Source organism: Peromyscus californicus, unplaced genomic scaffold, assembly GCF_007827085.1.
Source record: "Peromyscus californicus insignis strain IS unplaced genomic scaffold, ASM782708v3 Scaffold_4__1_contigs__length_199733344, whole genome shotgun sequence".
Classification (NCBI taxonomy): domain Eukaryota; kingdom Metazoa; phylum Chordata; class Mammalia; order Rodentia; family Cricetidae; genus Peromyscus; species Peromyscus californicus.
This window is the reverse complement of record NW_026294562.1, coordinates 1,940,729-1,960,181: the sequence shown is the minus strand read 5'-3', so window position 1 is coordinate 1,960,181 and position 19,453 is coordinate 1,940,729. Positions and strand designations below refer to the sequence as shown.

Sequence of the window (19,453 nt, the reverse complement as noted above, 5' to 3'; positions counted from 1 at the left end):
GGGAAGTGAAAGGCTGAGTCAGAGAGACGCTGCCAGCTGTTGCCATGACAAGGAAGATGTAAGGTACCGGTAAGCCACGAGCCACGTGGCAACTTATAGACTAATAGAAATGGGTTAATTTAAGATAGAAGAACTAGATAACAAGAAGCCTGCCACGGCCATACAGTTTGTGTTTACTTGGTTGGGTCTGAGCAGCTGCGGGACTTGGCAGGACCCAGAGAGAAGGGTGAGAGAGATTTGTCCTGACCGTGGCCCAGGCAGGAAAACTCCAGCTACACAAGGCTACACAGAGAAACCCTGGAAGGAAAAAAAGAAAAAAAAAGAAAGAAAGAAAGGAAAGAGGGAGGGTGGGAGGGAGGGATAGTAAGAAAAATACTACATATGTACTGGCGGTGTACAGTGTACAAACTTTCTTCCTTATCATTATTCCTTAAGTAACACACTATGATGATTACTTCAAATAACCCAGAGAAGAAGGTAAAGCATATAGAGGGATATGTATAGGTTAAATGCAGGAATAATGCCATTTTATATTAAGGAGGTGTGAGGAGTTAGGGGCAAGAACTAATCTGCTGCAGAGAGATGACTGTATGGCTAAATTTTCTGTAAGGATGTAAAGGAAGGGAGTTTACAAATATATTTTAGTAAGACTTATCTGGTGAATGAGATGCTATTTGTCTCATTTAGAGCATTTCCTTAACTAAATCTGTCACCTGTCATTCAATTTATCAGAAATGTATATAACAGAATATCACCTGTGAATTGAAATAAGAGTAATATTCAATTTGTTCTCATTCAACTTGCTGATTTAAAAAAGGAAAAGAACAGAAAACACTACATCCCTCCGGATGACAATAATTCAACTATTGCTCAATTAAAAATCAGGATAGCTGCATTATTCTTTAGTCAACATTTCTCAGTCTTGTTTTTTAAGGATATGTTTCTAAAATTCCTGCTAATATCCCAATATATATACACCTCTGTTTTTAGAGCTTTAATATATAATTCCTGCTTAGTTAGAAGTTCACTTTCCTAACTGGTGATTGGCAGTTGGTAAAAATAGACTTTATTAGAAACTGTTCTTTAGTTTTTGTGTTGATAGGTTTTGTAAACTTTTAGAGATGTTTATTTTTTGAAACAGGGTCTCTTGTAACACAAGCTGGGTTCAAACCACGTAGAGGCAGCAGGCCATGAACTCCTGACCACAAGTGTGCACATACTTAGCTATTGGTAGTTCTTCATGAAGAAATAAAAACATGCTTATCTAAACAGATGTTAATGTTACACTGACCCCAAACACAGATAAGGACAAATCAAGAAAACAAAACTATAAATCACTATCTGTAATATTCAAATATGGATGAAAAATAAATCTATTTCAGTAATATAACAAAGTATAATAATTGTAAATGGAATTTACTGTCGTAATTAGAGGTTAGCGACCATTCAGGAATCAGTTAGTTTACTACAGTAACAAAATAATGGATAAAGCCATAAATATTTTAACAAATACAAAAGAAAGTCCATTTAGTCCAACATCCATTCATAAGAACCCTTAGTCAGCTAGAAATACAAGAGAACTTCCTAAACTTGATTGTGAGGAACTACAAAAAAATCTATAACCAACACAATACTCAAAGATGAGAGAATTAATGTCTCTACTACCATTTCAACACTATACTGGAGGGACTACACATAACAAAGAAAAAGGGGGAAGTACGGAGCTTGGAAAGGGAGGAGAAAACCTGTCATGTGCCAGTAACAAGATCTTATTTATGGATAAGCCCCAAATATGCCAATTTTGTCTTAAGATACCTTACTCACAGAGCACTATTTCAGATGAACCCTAGGTATTTAATTTATACTAGATTAAACCAGATATAGCTAGAAAAAAGAACACTGTATCAAAAGCAAAAAGTCCACAAAAACACATTCTAAGTTTTTATTTTACTGCTATGAAAATAATTAGAATCCAAATTTCTAAGGATTTATATTTATTTATGTGTGTATATGTCTATAAGACATCTACATGTGGTTAACATGCATGTTTAGTTATATATTATACTATAATAATATGTATATATATTTAAACAATCATACTGCTAACTTTGTAAAGATGATGACTTGAGTTCAATCCCCAGAACACACAAAGAGGAGGAGGAGGAGGAGGAGGAGGAGAAGGAGGAGGAAGAGGAGGAGGAGGAGGAGGAGAAGAAGAACGCCTTACATGATGGTGTGGCATTTGGCTATGTCTTAAAAGCAGGAGAAATTGGAATGGATGAGGCCATCATTTAGTGTGGTGATATTTTATCTGTGTACCCCAATAAAGTTTATCTGAGGAGCAGAGGAAAAAGCCAGCCACTATAATAAACATAGAAATCAGGCAATGGTAGCACATGCCTTTAATCCTATCACTTGGGAGGCAGGGATCCATCTGTATCTCTGTGAGTTCAAGACACAATGGGAACAGAGCCAGGCGTGGTGGTACATACCTTTCATTCCAACACTAGTTAACCATAAAGGTCTGAAGGTCTGTACAGGCAGAGAAGAAGTGACAGAGCTTGGAGGAAGAGGAAGTGATATAGCTGGGCAGAGAGAGGAAATGAGAAGGCAGAACAGAAAAACATATAGGCATGGGTATATAGGAAGTAGGTCTCTTTGGCTGAAGATTTCCAAGTGGTGAGAACATGGCTGGCTTCTTTCTGCTTTTCTGATCTCTCGGTTTTAATCCCAATATCTGGCTCCAGGTTTTTTATTAATAAGACCATTTAGCAATTTGTCTACAATTTAGGGTTACAGTTTTGGCACTATTGGGAAATTAAAAATGTCTAGATGATATCAGTTGACTCGAGACTGCAATCCTGATTGTAACAGAGTTGGCTTTACTAGAGAAAAGCACTTCAATGGACCTATCAAATCCTATAATTCTGTTTAATCTAATAAAAGATCCTATAGTACATTATCTTTCAATAAATATAAGGAATATACAAAGTCTACCTATTTACTATATTTCTGAAATTTCAGTGTTTTTTTTTTTAAAGAAAAAGAAGGAATAAAATCAACATTATTGAATGCTCATTATATGCCTATTGTAGATACTAACATTTCCAATACTTCCTGCTTAGGGAATCATTTCGGCCATCCTCCAGTCTTACATATGGTTGTGTAGTAGGCACAGCCATGCATATCACATAACAGTTCTACTGCTTTGCCTTGATGGATGGTCTAGGGATACTAACTCATCCAAGCTGGACCAGCACTCCCACCAATATTTGCTTAGAAGTAGATTAGACCAACACCAGAATGATCTTTGGAGATTCATTATTTTGGTTTTTTTTAAAGATAGAATCTATGTTAATCTATATTAATCTATAGAATAAATGTTGCTTTTTATTAATTCAGAATTATAACTCATTAAAAACTAAGTAACAGTACTAATACATCTAACTCAGTCACTTTCTAACTGAGTCATGTTTCTTGTTTATCTTACACCTGTATACTGGAATTCCTCAGAATTATAACCCATTAAAAATTAAGTAACAGTACTAATACATCTAACACAGTCACTTCTGAGTCATGTTTCTTGTTTATGTTATACCTGTATACTGGGGGGGTATAGAAAATGAACATGGACAAGAATATGCTTCTCTTTATGATTTGTACTAATGGAGATAGTAGGTTTACCAATTATGGTTGTGACTTCTCAAGGCAGTGGATGAAAAAACAAAACAAAACAAAATCTATCCATATAGATCTTTCAGCAGGCATGCTGTTTTCTATTTGGATAGACAGCAATTAGTTCCTAGCCTGGTTGCAATCTGTGCTCTGTAATCATGAGCAAACTGAACTGACAACTGGTATTCAGTCAAACAGTTACATTTCTAACATATTTGTTTGCCAAGTATATAAATGTTTACCTTGCAAATAGTTAAATTTATGCAATATAAAAGTAGTTCTAGTTTCAGAAATCTTAAAAACATTCTTATTGCATTTATTCATTGTGCGTGTGTGGAGGTGGTACACATGTGGAGTCAGAGAAAAACTCCAGGAGGGTCAGTTCTCTGCACCATGGAGCAGGTCCAGGGATCACACTTAGGTTGTCAGGTTTTAGTCACAGAGCCATCTTGTCAGCCCTAGTTTTAGAAATCATGACCTCTCAATTATAATTCAGAGCTTAGAAATAAATGGTTAATAATAATGATAACTGTCTAAGTCCTTGAAATCCAGAATTAAATTGCCCATAGTTTCATAGCATTACAGTTTAACCTATTCATAATTTTATATGAAGTAAAATTGCAGGAGAAAACTTTTATGTCCTTGTCTCAATCTCTGCACCCCCGCCCCCAACACAACCTTACATGCCATGGGGGTGCTTAAATAGATAGATCTGTATAGGATAAGAATGAATTCTAAATTAAATTCTCTCACATAAACTTGAAACATTTTCCTTACCAGAATGATGCTTACCTTTTTTAGCAGTTAATGTTCAAAATAGCTGAAAACTCATCAAAATTAGCTTAGTCCTCCAAGCTCCCATGGTTATGGTATATTGAAAACCTGGCTGTCCTGGAACCCACTATGTAGACCAACATGGTCTCAAACTCACAGAGATCTACCTACCTGCTTCTGCCTCCAGTGTTGGGGCTAAAATGCATGTGCCGTCACATTTGGCTTGTGGGATTTATTTATAAAGAGAATATATTAGTTCATATTTGTTGAAACAAAAAAAATTCCTGATGCAGAATATTTGTGAAGAAAAGAGGTTTACTTAGCTGTTCTGGAGGTTCATTGATATGGCATTAGTCAGGTCTTATGAGGGTTGCATACTACAATGGGAACATGTCTAAGAGCACAGTAGAGCAGGAAGCCAGAGTGATTCTGCTGGGCTCCCTTGTAACATGTTCTTTAGAGAGCTTCAGGGGTCCTATGAGAGCTATTTTAAGTTTATTGAGATTAACTGTGATCCAAGGACTTCCCCTAAGGGTTTACTTCCTTAAAGGTTCTATCATCTTCTATATTGCCAAACTGGGGTTAAGCTTCTAACACATTAACTTTTAGGAGAAACAAACCATAACTAAGTCACAGTGAAGGGGCCACTATCTTGGCATACTGGGTTGTTGTCGTAATTAAAAAAAACTAGGCATAAATGTCAAACACAAACCAGAAACCTCCAGTCTTTCCTCAGAAAGACTTTCTTTTGGATGAGAAACAAGTAAGACCTCTCCAAACAGAATGGAAGCTTGTCCATCAGGTAACTTAGTTTCTAAGGTAACTGAATGGTAAATGAGGACTGTATCCTTCAGTCACAAAGAGACAACAGAGACATAGAAATGCACTGAGAACAGAAACTTCATTATATAAATACAAATGACCTAAGAGATCTAAGGAATAAAAATGGCCTTATGCTTAGGTTCAAAGGCTGTTAAAATAATTCCATCTGAATAATCAATACACTTAAGGTTTCCTCTTTTTAAATTTGATTAAAGCCTTTATTAATGCTTTGATTTGAAACAAATTTAAATTTTATACAACCATTCTAGTGAAATAAAATGCTAAGAAAAGTAGGCAAAGGCTGAGGTTGTTATGGAAACAATAGCATGGAATACTCATGTCCTTTGAAACTCTTGTCAGAGAAATAGCTCTTAATCTGAGTCACCAAATCAACCTTCACCTTTACATATTAACAGAATACTTCTGCAAAGTGATTCAGGTATTACAAAGTCTGTGGGGAGACTTAAGGAAAGATTTTTTAACTATGATTTTCTAAAAAATAACTTTTTATATTGAAATAATTTCAGGAATAACAGAAAGGTTACAAAATTTTTTTGCTATTTATCCTGAGCCATATTTCCTGACCAGTGTTTCACTACATTTGTTTTTCTCTTGCATATTTTTTTCCTGAACCATTTGACAATAAGGCACAGACATGATTCCCATTTTCACTAACTACTTAAATATTCCCTAACAAGGACATTCTCTCAAATAGGCCATCCTCCTTGTTAGAGTAAACCTGCTTATGTTAGAGTCACCACTTGGCTTTCTTATCTTTAAAAATAGTTTTTTTTTAAATTTTTTTAATTTATTTTAATTTATTTTGCAATACAATTCAGTTCTACATATCAGCCACGGATTCCCTTGTTCTCCCCCCTCCCGTCCCCCTCACCTTTCCCCCAAACCCCCCCTCCATTCCCATCTCCTCCAGGGCAAAGCCTTCCCCACAGACTGAGGTCAACCTGGTAGACTCAGTCCAGGTAGGTCTAGTCCCCTCCTCCCAGGCCGAGCCAAACAATCCTGCATAGGCCCCAGGTTTCAAACAGCCAACTCATGCAATGAGCACAAGATCTGGTCCCACTGCCTGGATGCCTCCCAAACAGATCAAGCCAATCAACTGTCTCACCCATTCAGAGGGCCTGATCCAGTGGGGACCCCTCAGTCATTGGTTCATAGTTCATGTGTTTCCATTCATTTGGCTATTTGTCCCTGTGCTTTATCCAACCTTGGTCTCAACAATTCTCGCTCATATAAACCCTCCTCATTCTCGCTAATTGGACTCCCAGAGATCCACCCAAGGCCTAGTCATGGATCTCTGCATCCAGATCCCTCAGTAGTTGGATGAGGTTTCTAGCACAACAATTAGGGTGTTTGGCCATCCCATCACCAGAGTAGGTCAGTTCGGGCTGTCTCTCGACCATTGCCGGCAGTCTGTTGTGTGGGTATCTTTGTGGATTTCTGTGGGCCTCTCTAGCACTTTGCTTCTTCCTATTCTCATGTGGTCTTCATTTACCATGGTCTCCTATTCCTTGTTCTCCCTCTCTGTTGTTGATCCAGCTGGGATCTCCCGCTCCCCCAAGCTCTCTTTCCCTCGACCCTCGCCTTTCATTACTCCCACTCATGTCCAGGCTGTTCATGTAGATCTCATTCCATTTCTCTGTCATTGGGCGATCCCTGTGTCTTTCTTGGGGTCCTGTTTTCCAGGTAGCCTCCCTGGTGATGTGAGTAGCAGACAAGTCATCCTTGTTTCATGTCTAGTATCCTGCTATGAGTGAGTACATACCATGTTTGTCTTTCTGAGTCTGGGTTACCTCACTCAGGATGATTTTTTCTAGATCCATCCATTTGTCTGCAAACCTCATGATGTCATTGTTTTTCTCTGCTGAGTAGTATTCCATTGTGTATATGTACCACATTTTGTTTATCCATTCTTCAGTTGAAGGGCATCTAGGTTGTTTCCATGTTCTGGCTATTACAAACAATGCTGATATGAACATAGCTGAACAAGTGCTCTTATGGTGTGGTTGAGCATTCCTTGGGTATATGCCCAAGAGTGGTATAGCTGGATCTTGGGGGAGATGGGTTCCCAATTTTCTAAGAAAGCGCCATATTGATTTCCAAAGTGGTTGTACAAGCTTGCATTCCCACCAGCAGTGGAGGAGAGTTCCCCTAGCTCCACATCCTCTCCAGCATAAGGTGTCTTCAGTGTTTTTGATCTTAGCCATTCTGACAGGCGTAAGGTGGTATCTCAGAGTTGTTTTGATTTGCATTTCCCTGATGATTAGGGATGTTGAGCAATTCCTTAAATGTCTTTCGGCCATTTGAGTTTCCTCTGTTGAGAATTCTCTGTTTAGTTCTATAGCCCATTTCTTAATTGGACTGTTGGGCATTTTGATGTCTAATTTCTTGAGTTCCTTATATATTCTGGATATCAGTCCTCTGTCAGATGTGGGGTTGGTGAAGATCTTTTCCCATTCTGTAGGCGGTCGCTTTGCCTTGTTGACCGTATCCTTTGCTCTACAAAAGCTTCTCAGTTTCAAGAGGTCCCATTGATTGATTGTTTCTCTCAGAGTCTGTGCTACTGGTGTTCTATTTAGGAAGTGGTCTCCTATGCCAATGCGTTCAAGACGACTTCCTACTTTCTCTTCTAGCAGGTTCAGAGTAGCTGGATTTATGTTGAGGTCCTTGATCCACTTGGACTTAAGTTTTGTGCACGGTGATAGATATGGATCTATTTGCAGCCTTCTACATGTTGATATCCAGTTTTGCCAGCACCATTTGTTGAAGATGCTTTCTTTTTTCCATTGTGCACTTTTGGTTTCTTTGTCAAAAATTTTATGTTCATAGGTGTGCGGATTAATGTCAGGGTCTTCAATTCGATTCCATTGGTCCATAAAAATAGTTTTTTAATTTAAACCATTTTTAGATTTTATTTTATGAATACTTTACCTGAGTGTATGTATGTGTACCATGTATATGCCTGTTGTCTTTAGAGATCAGAAAAGGGTTCTGATACATAAGTGGTATCTGGAACTGGAGTTATGGACAGCTCTAAGCCACTATATAGCCACCAGGTGCTGTGAACTGAACCCAGGTTCTCTCCAAGAACAGCAAGTGCTTTTAACCACTGAGTCATCTTTCCAGCCCTGGCTCTCTTATCTTAAAAACAAAGAAAAAGCACCACTTTCTCTCATGGCCCAAGGAAGTACTTCTCTTGCCTTCCTTACCTTGTTACAGGAAGAATTTGAAGGCATGGGGCAAAAGACTTGGGCAGAAGTAACTGCTCTTCTCTAGAGGTGATGAAATAAATGTTCACCATCATAGAACTAAAACAGAAGAATGGGGATTTGAACCCAGGCATACTGGATGCCATTTGTGGAGATGATACAGTAGTGTGAAATGATATTCTCTGAAGAAGCTTTATCTACATTACATACCTATAGATTGCTTGCTTGACCTTGACTAATTAGAACATAATTATGGAAAGATGCAATGTTGCAGATTCATAACCAAAATCTATGAATGTTACAAGCCACTTTTAGCCGACTGTCTTAATTTCTGTATCTGGCCTAACACTCCTGATTATTATATCAATTTAAAACTTCTCAGGATGTGTCAGTAAGATTAGTAGAGCCTCTACCAATCCTAATGCCAAGTATACTATAACATCTGAAATCTAAAGAAGAAATTCCCCCCCAACTTGTAATCCAGTTGCCTGATGTTTCCAACCAATGTAAATACATGTATGTACACTAATTTATGACTTTCCTTTTTTGTTCTGTGACTGTAAAAGTTTTGTATAACTGCTTCCATGATGTAATATATCATCCAGAGTAGCCTGAATCCATGTTTCCAGTTCACGGTCATTCATATTTGGCCAGAATAACCTATTTTCTTACTTCAGTTGAAGCCAAATTGTTACAGCAACAGTAAAACAGAATGTGGGTCACTCAGTCTGGGTTTGCAGAATGCCTCTGATGCTTGCTAACCGGGCACATGTGGGCAGTAAGGTGGATCCCACTTAACTGCATGAACCTTGGCAGTACCTTTAACACATTCCTGAACCATCTATGACCCAGTTCTGCATCCAGCATCTGTGTATAACTCAGGAAATGAGCTATCTGGTGAAAAAATATTCATGAGAAGGTGCTACTGTGCTTTGAAAAGCACATTAGTTCCCGAGTATGGATTGAGCTGGTCAGTTCTTGGCTCACAGTGAAGTAAACCGTCTTAAAAAATAGACTCTAAAAGTAAGGCTTTCGTTTTGTGACTATTAGTTTTCTCTCAACAGCTCTTTTTTGCATGCTTGTGTGTGCATGTTTGTGTATGTGCAGGGCAGAGGTCAATGTCAGGTGTCTTCTGCTGTTCATCCTCACCTTCCTTTCTGAGACAGGATCTCTCACTGAAAAAAATCCATTCTGGACTGCCTTTTCTTGGTCACTATCACTTTAAACCTAAGTTTTCCAGAATATCTGCTTTTTCCTTTTCTGTCTACCTCCTCATGACTGTTCTTTCTGGCTACCTCTCTCTAAAACTGTTTCCATTCCCAGAGATATCCAAAGCCATTCTGATTCCATTTTTTATCTCCATAATCACCAACCTAGTTTAGATGTTCATTCTCCTCTATTATTTCGTCTTTCCCTTGCCTGATCACATCTGTGACTCTACTCAGATCCAACACACATATTGCTGATGACCTACTTCATGCCAGACGATGTGCCAGATATTTACAGATGAAGAAGTAACTGCCTCTCATGAGATTGTGAGAAGCATTATCAGTCTTATTTACAGAATAATAAAGTACTTGTAGATGAGATGAATTTAGACTTTGACATGGCCATGCTGTCAAAAAGAGGCCTGGCTAGGACTCAAATCCCATTCTTAGTCTCCCTTAAACAGAGATTCGGATTAAAACACTTTTATTCTAAAAGCCTCATAGTCTCTACTGTCTTGGAAGTAACAGCTACACTTCTCAGATGCTATTTAAAGCTTTTATTCTTGATGTTTCTTTCATCTGTCACTTCTTTAACATATTTACTAGTTTTCCCCAAAGAATGCTACTTTCCTTCACTAGAAGCTCTCAGTAATTTTGCACTGAAACTGACTTACTCTGAGCTGACAATAGCAATGTATGATACACGCAGGAATGCTGATCTATTTCTCTTGACAGGGATCATAAAATGAATTATACTTCATATTGTTTCTTACTCCTCATTCTTAGTGTCTTAGACTAATTTGATTTGAATTAAATAATATTTTAACATAATTTCTTACCCCTTCCCAGAATTTCACAATCATACCAGTGTGTAGAAAGCTGAGACAGGAACTTCATCCTTTATTTTTAACTAAGATGAACTTTTAAGAATGGAAATGTTATGGAGGATTTACTATTAGAGCTGAAAGGCACTTGACTTTAAGAAGCCAATTATAAAATGTTACATATGGTTAAAATTTCACTGAGTCCCTACTGAATTCTCAAATGTTATCAAGCTGAACTAAACCAAAGTTTTCATAAAAGACTGACATTTTCAAAAAAATTTTATTTGCTTTAATCTTTTTCTTCCTTTTGATAAGATTAAGACTGCAAATGGCAAATGGTTAAATAGGCACACCAAAATTCGACCTGCCAGGCATGCAGCCTTAAGTAAACACACCAAAATGCCAAGTCCTAGGCATCTGGCCTAATGTATTCAGAAGTCTGTCTGTCTCAGTTCAAATGTTCTCACTTAAAATTACAGTTTTTCAGAGTCCTTTTAAACCCTTTGTAGGCACTGTCAATAGTATGTAGACAGATTTGGAAATGTAGATTTTTATTCATTATTACCCAACAAGGCTTCTGAAAGTCTCCAAAATTAAAAAGGAAGTGAAGACAATTCAAATTTAAATCATACCAAGTCATTTATTTCAGCAATACACTCATGAGGCATTCTTTTGATGTTTTTAGTACTGCCAGAAAGAAAACAGATATCACTAGATACTACATTTGTAAACTAATAGTCTCACACTTTAAAAAAAGCAATATTGAGCAGTAAATCTCATTTGGTAGAGTTCCTCATCATAAAGATTTTTATTTGCTTAAAAAGAGATGGGAAATATTCCAGGAAAGGCGCAAAGCTACACAGAGAAACCCTGTCTCGAAAAACCAAAAAAAAAAAAAACAAAAAACAAAAAGAGATGGGAAATATTCAGGGAAGGAGAAAGAAGAACAAAGTATGACTAAAAGTCATGCTGAAACCCTAAAGATCTGGAAGGAAACTGGTAAGGGTACTTGGAGGTTGATGTCCAGATAGCTATGTTTAGTCTTCCCACAATATTTACTGAATATGCAGAACAAAACCAATCAAGGGACTTACGGTAATAGAAGATACTGCTGGAGATAACCCGATCAAATTATCGTATAAATAGAACTGTAATACTCCTCCAGCTTTGACAAGTATTTACAAACAGGTTTGTGCTAGTTAGGAAAAGTTTTCCAGAAGAAGTGATGGCAGTGGGATACAGATGACACTGGTACAGAAAGGGAAGATTCTTACATATCTGAAAGCAAGTGCAATCTACAAATGGGAATAAAAATTGGTGACAGGACTGAATTCCAAACAGGGTAACAGGATAAAACTCAGATACCAGCCAAAGAGGTCATTATCAACCTTAGACTGAAGGATAGAGGTAAGAAGTGGTATTGGGGCTGAGCATCAAGTAGAAACTGGAACGGTGGCTTGTCCTATGAGAAGCAGGGGCCAAAGACAAAGCAGTTGCCAAATAGGTTTAAGGTTAGAGGAAGAATACCTTGGCTTCTCCAGTCCATTCTCACTTCCCATGAGTGTTTCACATCCATCAACTATAGCTGAAAGCTACTGACATTGAAGACTTAAAAGAACAGTTGTCTGAGGTCAGCCCTCTCCAGGAATGAAACAGGACAAAAGTCCAGGAATATATCTGAACAAGGGCAAGCAGGCTAAGGCCTAGCTGGCACAAGCAGAATTCTGAAGAATATAAATATATACGGAGAAACAAGCCTATGTTACACTTTAGGAAGGGTGCACAATTATCACAGATGTACAGTACAGAATAAGGCTGGTCAGAAGGGCTGAAAGTGAGCATGACTAACCCTGAGAGTGGAGGGAAGAAGAAAGGACAAGAAAAAAGTCAGGGACCAGGTTAGGCAGGTCCCTTCTTGGCCACATCAAGGAGTCTGTCCCCAGACAGACTTTAGAGTAATAAGTAATCACACAGGGATTTAATCAGGCAATGGGACACAATTTCTGTCAATCAGATCTTAAAGATCATTAATCAGCCTCCTCTTTCCTTCTAGAACATTCAAAACAGACAGCATAAGAAGCATATCAATATCTGTGTATCAGCATGTGTGTAGCTTGCAGCAACACCAAAGACTTCTTCAGCTGTCTATTAGCATTAATCATCAGTGGCATTAGATTTCTCTTCATAGCTCCACAGATTGAGTTCCTTACTCAGTAATACCTAAATTTATCACTCACCTCACTATCTTTTCAGTTGGCAACACTAATTTTCCCCCATCTGTTTATCTTTACCCAGGCATTTTATGGGGTTAGTTGTGGTAAGAATAGTAACAGGAGAAAACACCATAAGATTATCATACAAAAGAAGCCAGTTGGCAGAGGATAGGAAACATTTCCCCATGAGGCTATATGCAAGAAAGAATACCATGAAAACAACCTAAGACTTCAAATGCTGGAGAAGACAGCTGCTAGTGAAAAACCTACAATGGGCCCTAAGACTGCTAGCACAGTGCTTTGGGGTATATGCCTTTTTCCAGTTCATATCTGGAATGCCTCCCCCAACCATTCTATTTCTACTAACATAAAAAAAGTCATCAAACAGTCAAACAGGTTTGTTTTCTTGTGGACTAGCTACCTAAAAACCATTCACAATTGTATTCTTCAGTTGGTAAAAGTGCTTACCATGAAAGCATGAGGTTCTGAATCTGACCCTCGGTATGAACATTAAAAGAACAAAAGGCAAACAAACATACAAACAAACAAGAAGACTATTGGCACATACTTGTAATCCCAGTGCTGGGGAGGCAGAGACAGGTAGATAGATTTCTGGAGCTCACTGCTCATTGACCAACCAGTTTAGCTACTCAGTAAGTTCCAGGCCAGTGAAAGATCTCACCTGAAAAAACAAAGGTGGATAGCCCCAGAAGAAGAGGTTGGCCTATAGCCTCTACACAAATATATACCAACACATACACACACGCGTGTGCACGCGCGCGCGCGCCCACAGACACACACACAAACGCATGCATGCACACACATGTGCACAGGTTTCCCATACTATATGACTCAGTTCTGCCAATGAGCTGTTAGGTGAAAATCCCTGGAAATAGTCTAGAAAAGCACTGAAGGAGGAGATGCAGGTAAAGCACTTGCTGCAAAAGCAGGAGGACTTGAGTTTGCCCCAGACCCACATAAAGGCAGGTGCAGCAGCAAACTCCTGTAATCCCAAGAGATGAGAGAGAGGGACAGAATCCTAGAAACTCACATGCAGTTAATCTAGCACATGCAGCAGAGGTGAGAGAGGGGGCAGGGGTAGTACGTGTCCCCAAGTTGTCCTGTGCCCTGTGGCACACATATGCCTGGACTAGCTCTTGTGATCACTTGAGTGTGCACTCTCTCTCCCCTCCTGATACACCCCAAAACAAAACAAAGAAACCCAACCACAACACCACCTTGGCTGATGCCTATCAATGGTCTGCCTTGGACTCCATCACTTTTCTTACAAAATGGATACTTACGAGTACATTAGACATCGTACAATCATGAAAACAAAAACTAAGGATGAAGAGACAGCCAGGATCCTTGGTTACAGAACTGTAAAGCTTTAAAAAACTCAAAAGCACATTAAACTGTGGAAGAAGAGACACACAAGTGGAGTAGACTTGTAATCCCAGCTTTTCAGAAAGCTAAGGCAGAAGGACACCGAGTTTTAAGTCCAGCCTTAGAGACAGCATATCACAAAATAAAAAGTTAAAGGGTAGAAGATAAACCCAATGGTGGAATACTTGTCTAGTATGTGTGACACCTCGGGTTGAATCCCAAGTGCTAGAGGAACTTCCTTTTATTCTTCATATTCACTGCAATTAATGACCAAATTCACTGAATAAATTTCAACATTAAAAAATAGACTTAAACTGGAAAATTGTATTATACATGTCCTAAGTCATCAAATGATTTAGCATATCTGTTTTTAAGGATGTGAGATTTAATACTTAAATTTACTTAAATACTTAAATCCCAAAGTATCAAATTCTACTCCAAGTATTTTATATTGCCTTGAAAATAGCAATTTGCCTTCTTAAAATTATTAAATACACATAACTTCAGTTTATTGGTTGCAGATACTATTGTTGACATTTAACACCTGGTATAATTAGTAACCTAAAATTATTTCTTGAAAACTACCTGTGACATATGCTAAGATTTAAAATGATGATTCAAAATTAAACATCTTACTAACCTTTGCTACAAAATATTAAAGCTGTCTAATCCCATATCTTTGAAAATAAAATATAGAAAATTGAAAATGCCAGTAGCAATGGCAAATTATGAGCAACTCAAAGTCAAAATTTAACCAGACACAATAATAATGCTTTCTTATATAGTTATGTATTTCAGCACAAACTCTAAAACTGGTTATTTCATTCCTTGGAGAAGCTACTTCAAATTGATTGAAAATGAAAACTTAAAGTTGGGGCAAGAATAATGACCAGAGAGGGAGGGAGGAAGGAGGGGACACAGACAGACAAATGCGTGTACGCACACATGGGCACACGGGGGTGGGGTGGGGGGGTGGGGGAGGTGGGTCTGTATCTGCCTACCTACCTTGGCTGGAGAGATGGGTAATCACAAAGACTTGAATTTGGGTTCCCAGCAACCACATAAATGCTGTGCATAGCCAGCTGGGAGTGGTGGTGCACCCCTTTAATCCCAGCATTCAGGGGGCAGAAGCAGGCAGATCTCTATGAGTTCAAGCCAGCCTGATCTATATAGTGAGTTCAAGATGACATAGTGAGACTGTCTAAAAAACTAAAAGCAACTTATGGTGGGCATGGCAGTACTAATTTTTAACCCCAGTGTTGGGGATGGGAGGTGGGGAAGGAGGATGCGACAGAGTCAGATCCCTTAGTTCCCTAGCCTGTTAGTATAGCCAAAACATGAACTCCAGGTTCAGTGAGATTCCCTGTTTCAAAACAGGGTAAGGTAGAGGGTGACAGAGAAAAGACACCTTATACTGAGCTCTGTCTTACATGCCTACATCTCTACACACACACACACACACACACACACACACACACACACACACACACACAAAACTTTTAATCCTCTATTTTACCATATTCACAATCTTCAACAACTCTTGCAACTTTCTCACAATCAAGCTCTGTGAAGCACCCCATCCTCCTTTGCCAACTTAATTTCATTTCTATTTCTCACCCAGGTAAAAATTATTTTATTTCTTCCAAGAAATTTTATCCCGTCCACTTTTAAATTGAAGGATGTTCCCTATAGTAAGATCTAAAGAACATCATTTTCATAATCCTATTTTCTTTGGAGTAGTTGTCAAGCTCTGGAGATAGCTACCTTCACTCTTCCAGTTTACTGACAGCTCCTTCTCCTATATCCCAGTCTTCTACTATCTCACACTTCAGCTGACATTAGTCCTACAGGAACTTTTTGTCTTGAACTGTTTTTCCAGCATCAGAAACAGTACCTAGCACAAAGTAACTGTTCATAAAATGAAGAGTAAATAAATGCTGTGAACTCACAAGCCTTCTGAGACATTCAGTGAAGTTAATTCCTGCTAGGGGCTGGGATGACAGTCAGTAAAGTGTTTGCCTTGTCAGCATGAGAACTCTAAGTTAGCCTTCCCAGAACCCAGGTTTGTTTGGGTTTTGTTTTGAGTCAGGCATGGTAGCACTAGAGAGGAAAAGATAGGTGGGTTTCTGAGCTCACTGGCCAGCCAACCTGACCTACTTGGTGCACTGTAGGCCAGTGAGAGACCTGTCTGAAAAGAAGGTAGATGGCATCTAAGAAATCGCATGGAGCCCTGGCCTTTACATATGGGCTCACACATGTGCACCTACACACACACAAATTATGACCTCTGATTCCTTACCTGAAACAGTGTTAACATTTTTAAAAGAAAGCTGAACAGACTGCTTCTTGTTCAATCTGCCCAATACTAGTTACAGGTGATCTATTTTATTAGTGAGTACTGGTTACTGTTAGCCAGACAAATAATAACAACTATTTGCTTATGACCAACAATAAATCTAGGAATACAGAAATACTAATAAAGGCATGCTTATAGAATAAATCTTACATAAATGTAAAACTACCCATATTACCGTCTTAATAGAACTCCTTTGTTTTTCTTCCCAAACACCACTGCTCAACTCAAGTGTGCAATGAACATTTGCTTCTCTGTCATAGGATCCAAAAATGAGTAACCTGCAGAAAAAGACAGAACAGGCAGGGTACTATACCAGTTACGTGCAATAAATATTTCCTTTCTGATAATCATAAGGAGAAGTAACATATTACTCCATTACTATTTTAATAACAATAACAAAAAAGAAACATTTGTTACACCCTCTAGTGGAGAAGCCAAGTAAGGCTCAAGTTAGAGGTTTCCTAGGCAGCTGATTTTCAGTGACTTAAACAAACAGAATCATGTATTCATGAGGTAAAACAACTGGCCAAATATCTCTATGTTGTAGTAAGCAAGACAGAGATTTTCAAGATAGACTGTTGGATTTTAAACCAAAACAAGTTACAGAGTAATGCATATAGGTATATCATTCCTGTAAAATTTAATATGCAGAAGGATACTGCAATTGAATATCAGCACACATATTGACTTCACCAACTAATGTGACCCTAGTTAAATTATTTGCTTTCCTAATTTCTTTCCCTCTCCAGAAACTATAGAGCAAAAATAGTATTACTTACTTTTCAGGAAGAATTATTTTTAAAATTAAAAGACAATATATACAAAGTACTTAGCATAGTGCTAAGCAAACAATAAGTGCTCAATGTTTGTTATTTCTTTCCTTTGAAAAATGTGTATGAATGTTTTGTCTGCATGTCTTTCTTGTGCATGCCTGAAGCCAAGAGGGTGTCAGATCCTCCAGAAGTAGAGTTACAGACAGTTGTGGGTGCTGAGGATCAAACCAGGGCCCTCTGGAAGATAATTCAGTGCTCTTAATCACTGAGCCATCTCTTCAGACTGTCTTTCCCTATTTTGAAAATAACAGCCACAGAAGTAAGGAAACACCAAATCCATGCTTAATTCAGTTATAAAGGCACCAGCTCTAATTCTGAGATGACATAAAATTTTTTTATTATTGGATTATAAAAGGGAATTATCCATATGTTCAACTTCTATATTATGTGCCCTCATAATCAGACTGTAACCTGCCAGTTTGTCTCTGGAATAAGCGAATGAATAGCTTTAGCATTTACCAGCTAAATGCTAGTTTAGTTTAGTTGTTACTCTTTATCACTACATAAAGAGTGCAGGTAGGAGTGAAATAATGAGAAATAAAGAAAAGTGGAAAAATACACCATGGACATTTGAGAAAATTATGTCCTATGTAGCCGAAAGGTTTCTCCAGCCCCAGCTGGTCCCGCCCGGTCCCATGTTCCCTCAGCCACTTATAAAATAATCATTCAGAGTCTTAATATTGATTACCAATTGTATGGCCTATGGCAGGCTTCTTGCTAGCTAGCTCTTAAAACTTAACCCATTTCTATTAATCTATAAGTTGCCACATGGCCATGGCATTACTGGTCTGCTGGCATCTTGCTACTCCAAGATGTGAAAGTATCAATAAGCCACGAAGCCACATGGCAAGACAGAGATGAATAGAAATGTGTTGAGTTAAGTTATAAGAGCTAGCTAGGAGGAAGCTTAAGCCACAGGCCATACAGTTTGTAATTAATATAAGCCTCTGAGTAATATTTTATAAGCGGCTGTGGGACCACAAGTGGGAGAGATTCGTCCAAACCTCAGGGCCAGGCAGGACGGGAGAAACATCCAGCTACAGTCCTAAGTTTGGAGACACTGAGCAAGATCACCAGATCATATCCACATCTCATGAACTGGCTTTATAAACTGAGAATCGTGAATAATTTATGAAGGTGGGGGAGAAAGTCCTTAAATTTAAATATTAAAGAATCTTTTAAAAGACTTTAAACTTATGCCTAATAATCTATTACCAAAAAGAAGTCAGGTCAAACACATTAAGAAAATTCATAACTTTAAAAATGTTGAGTTTTTAGATAACAAGAATTTTCATTCACTAAAGCTCTACTGCCATCATCTGTTCAGAGAGTGAACTGCCTCAGGCTTCATCAGTAAGCAGAGAACTGTGTAACATCTGGAGTGCCAGGCTCCCGACAGGTGTGCTAATGATCAGGAGTCAAGAACCAGAAATCAGAGCTCTCAGGAATTCTTTCTGAGATCATAAGTTATCCTACATTTTTCATAGTGATTTCAAAATGTTTTTAAAATAACATATAGCAAAAAATTAAGTCAAAACAGTCACATTACTAAATGTGAAATATAAAAATACTACAGAACTCAGAAGAAAAAAATATTGTCCTAGACTAAGCTATGCTTTATAATGATGCAAAGTGTAAGTACCAAAATAAAAAATAAAAAAAAGACATAAAATTAGATCCACAAAAGGATGGCCTCTAGCTCAATGGCAAAGCACTTGCCTAACAGGTACAAGGTCCTGAGCTAGGTCCCGGCACAGAGATAAAACAAACAAAACCCAAAGTGAATTATTTTTATATTTCAAAGGGTACCATCAATAAGTGAGACAATTCCCAGAATGGGAGCAAATATTTTCAAATGTATTTGATAAAGGTCAAGTATTTAGGAGGAAAAAGGTACTGACATAAGAATTAAAAGTAAAATAACACAATTTAAGAACAGGCAAGGGGGGCAGGCTAGAGAAATGGATCATTAAGACCATTTGCTGCTCTTGTAAGAAGACCTGGGTTTGGTTCCCAATACTTATATATGGAGGTTTACAACTATTTGTAACTCCAATTTCAAAAGACCAAGCCCTCTCTGGCTTCCAATGGTCACTGCATACACATGGTGTAATTGTTATTAACCATGAGAATAA

General features: G+C 38.1%; 1 protein-coding gene across 1 annotated transcript in view; it reads right to left on the bottom strand.

Annotated features, from left to right (window-relative positions):
• The window catches only part of Pdzd8 (PDZ domain containing 8), a 69,051-nt gene that overhangs the window by 13,938 nt on the left and 35,660 nt on the right, over positions 1 to 19,453 (bottom strand). Inside the window, exon 3 of the mRNA XM_052714351.1 lies at positions 16,661 to 16,763. Coding sequence (XP_052570311.1) covers positions 16,661 to 16,763 — 103 coding nt within the window. The remainder of the gene's footprint in view (positions 1 to 16,660; positions 16,764 to 19,453) is intronic.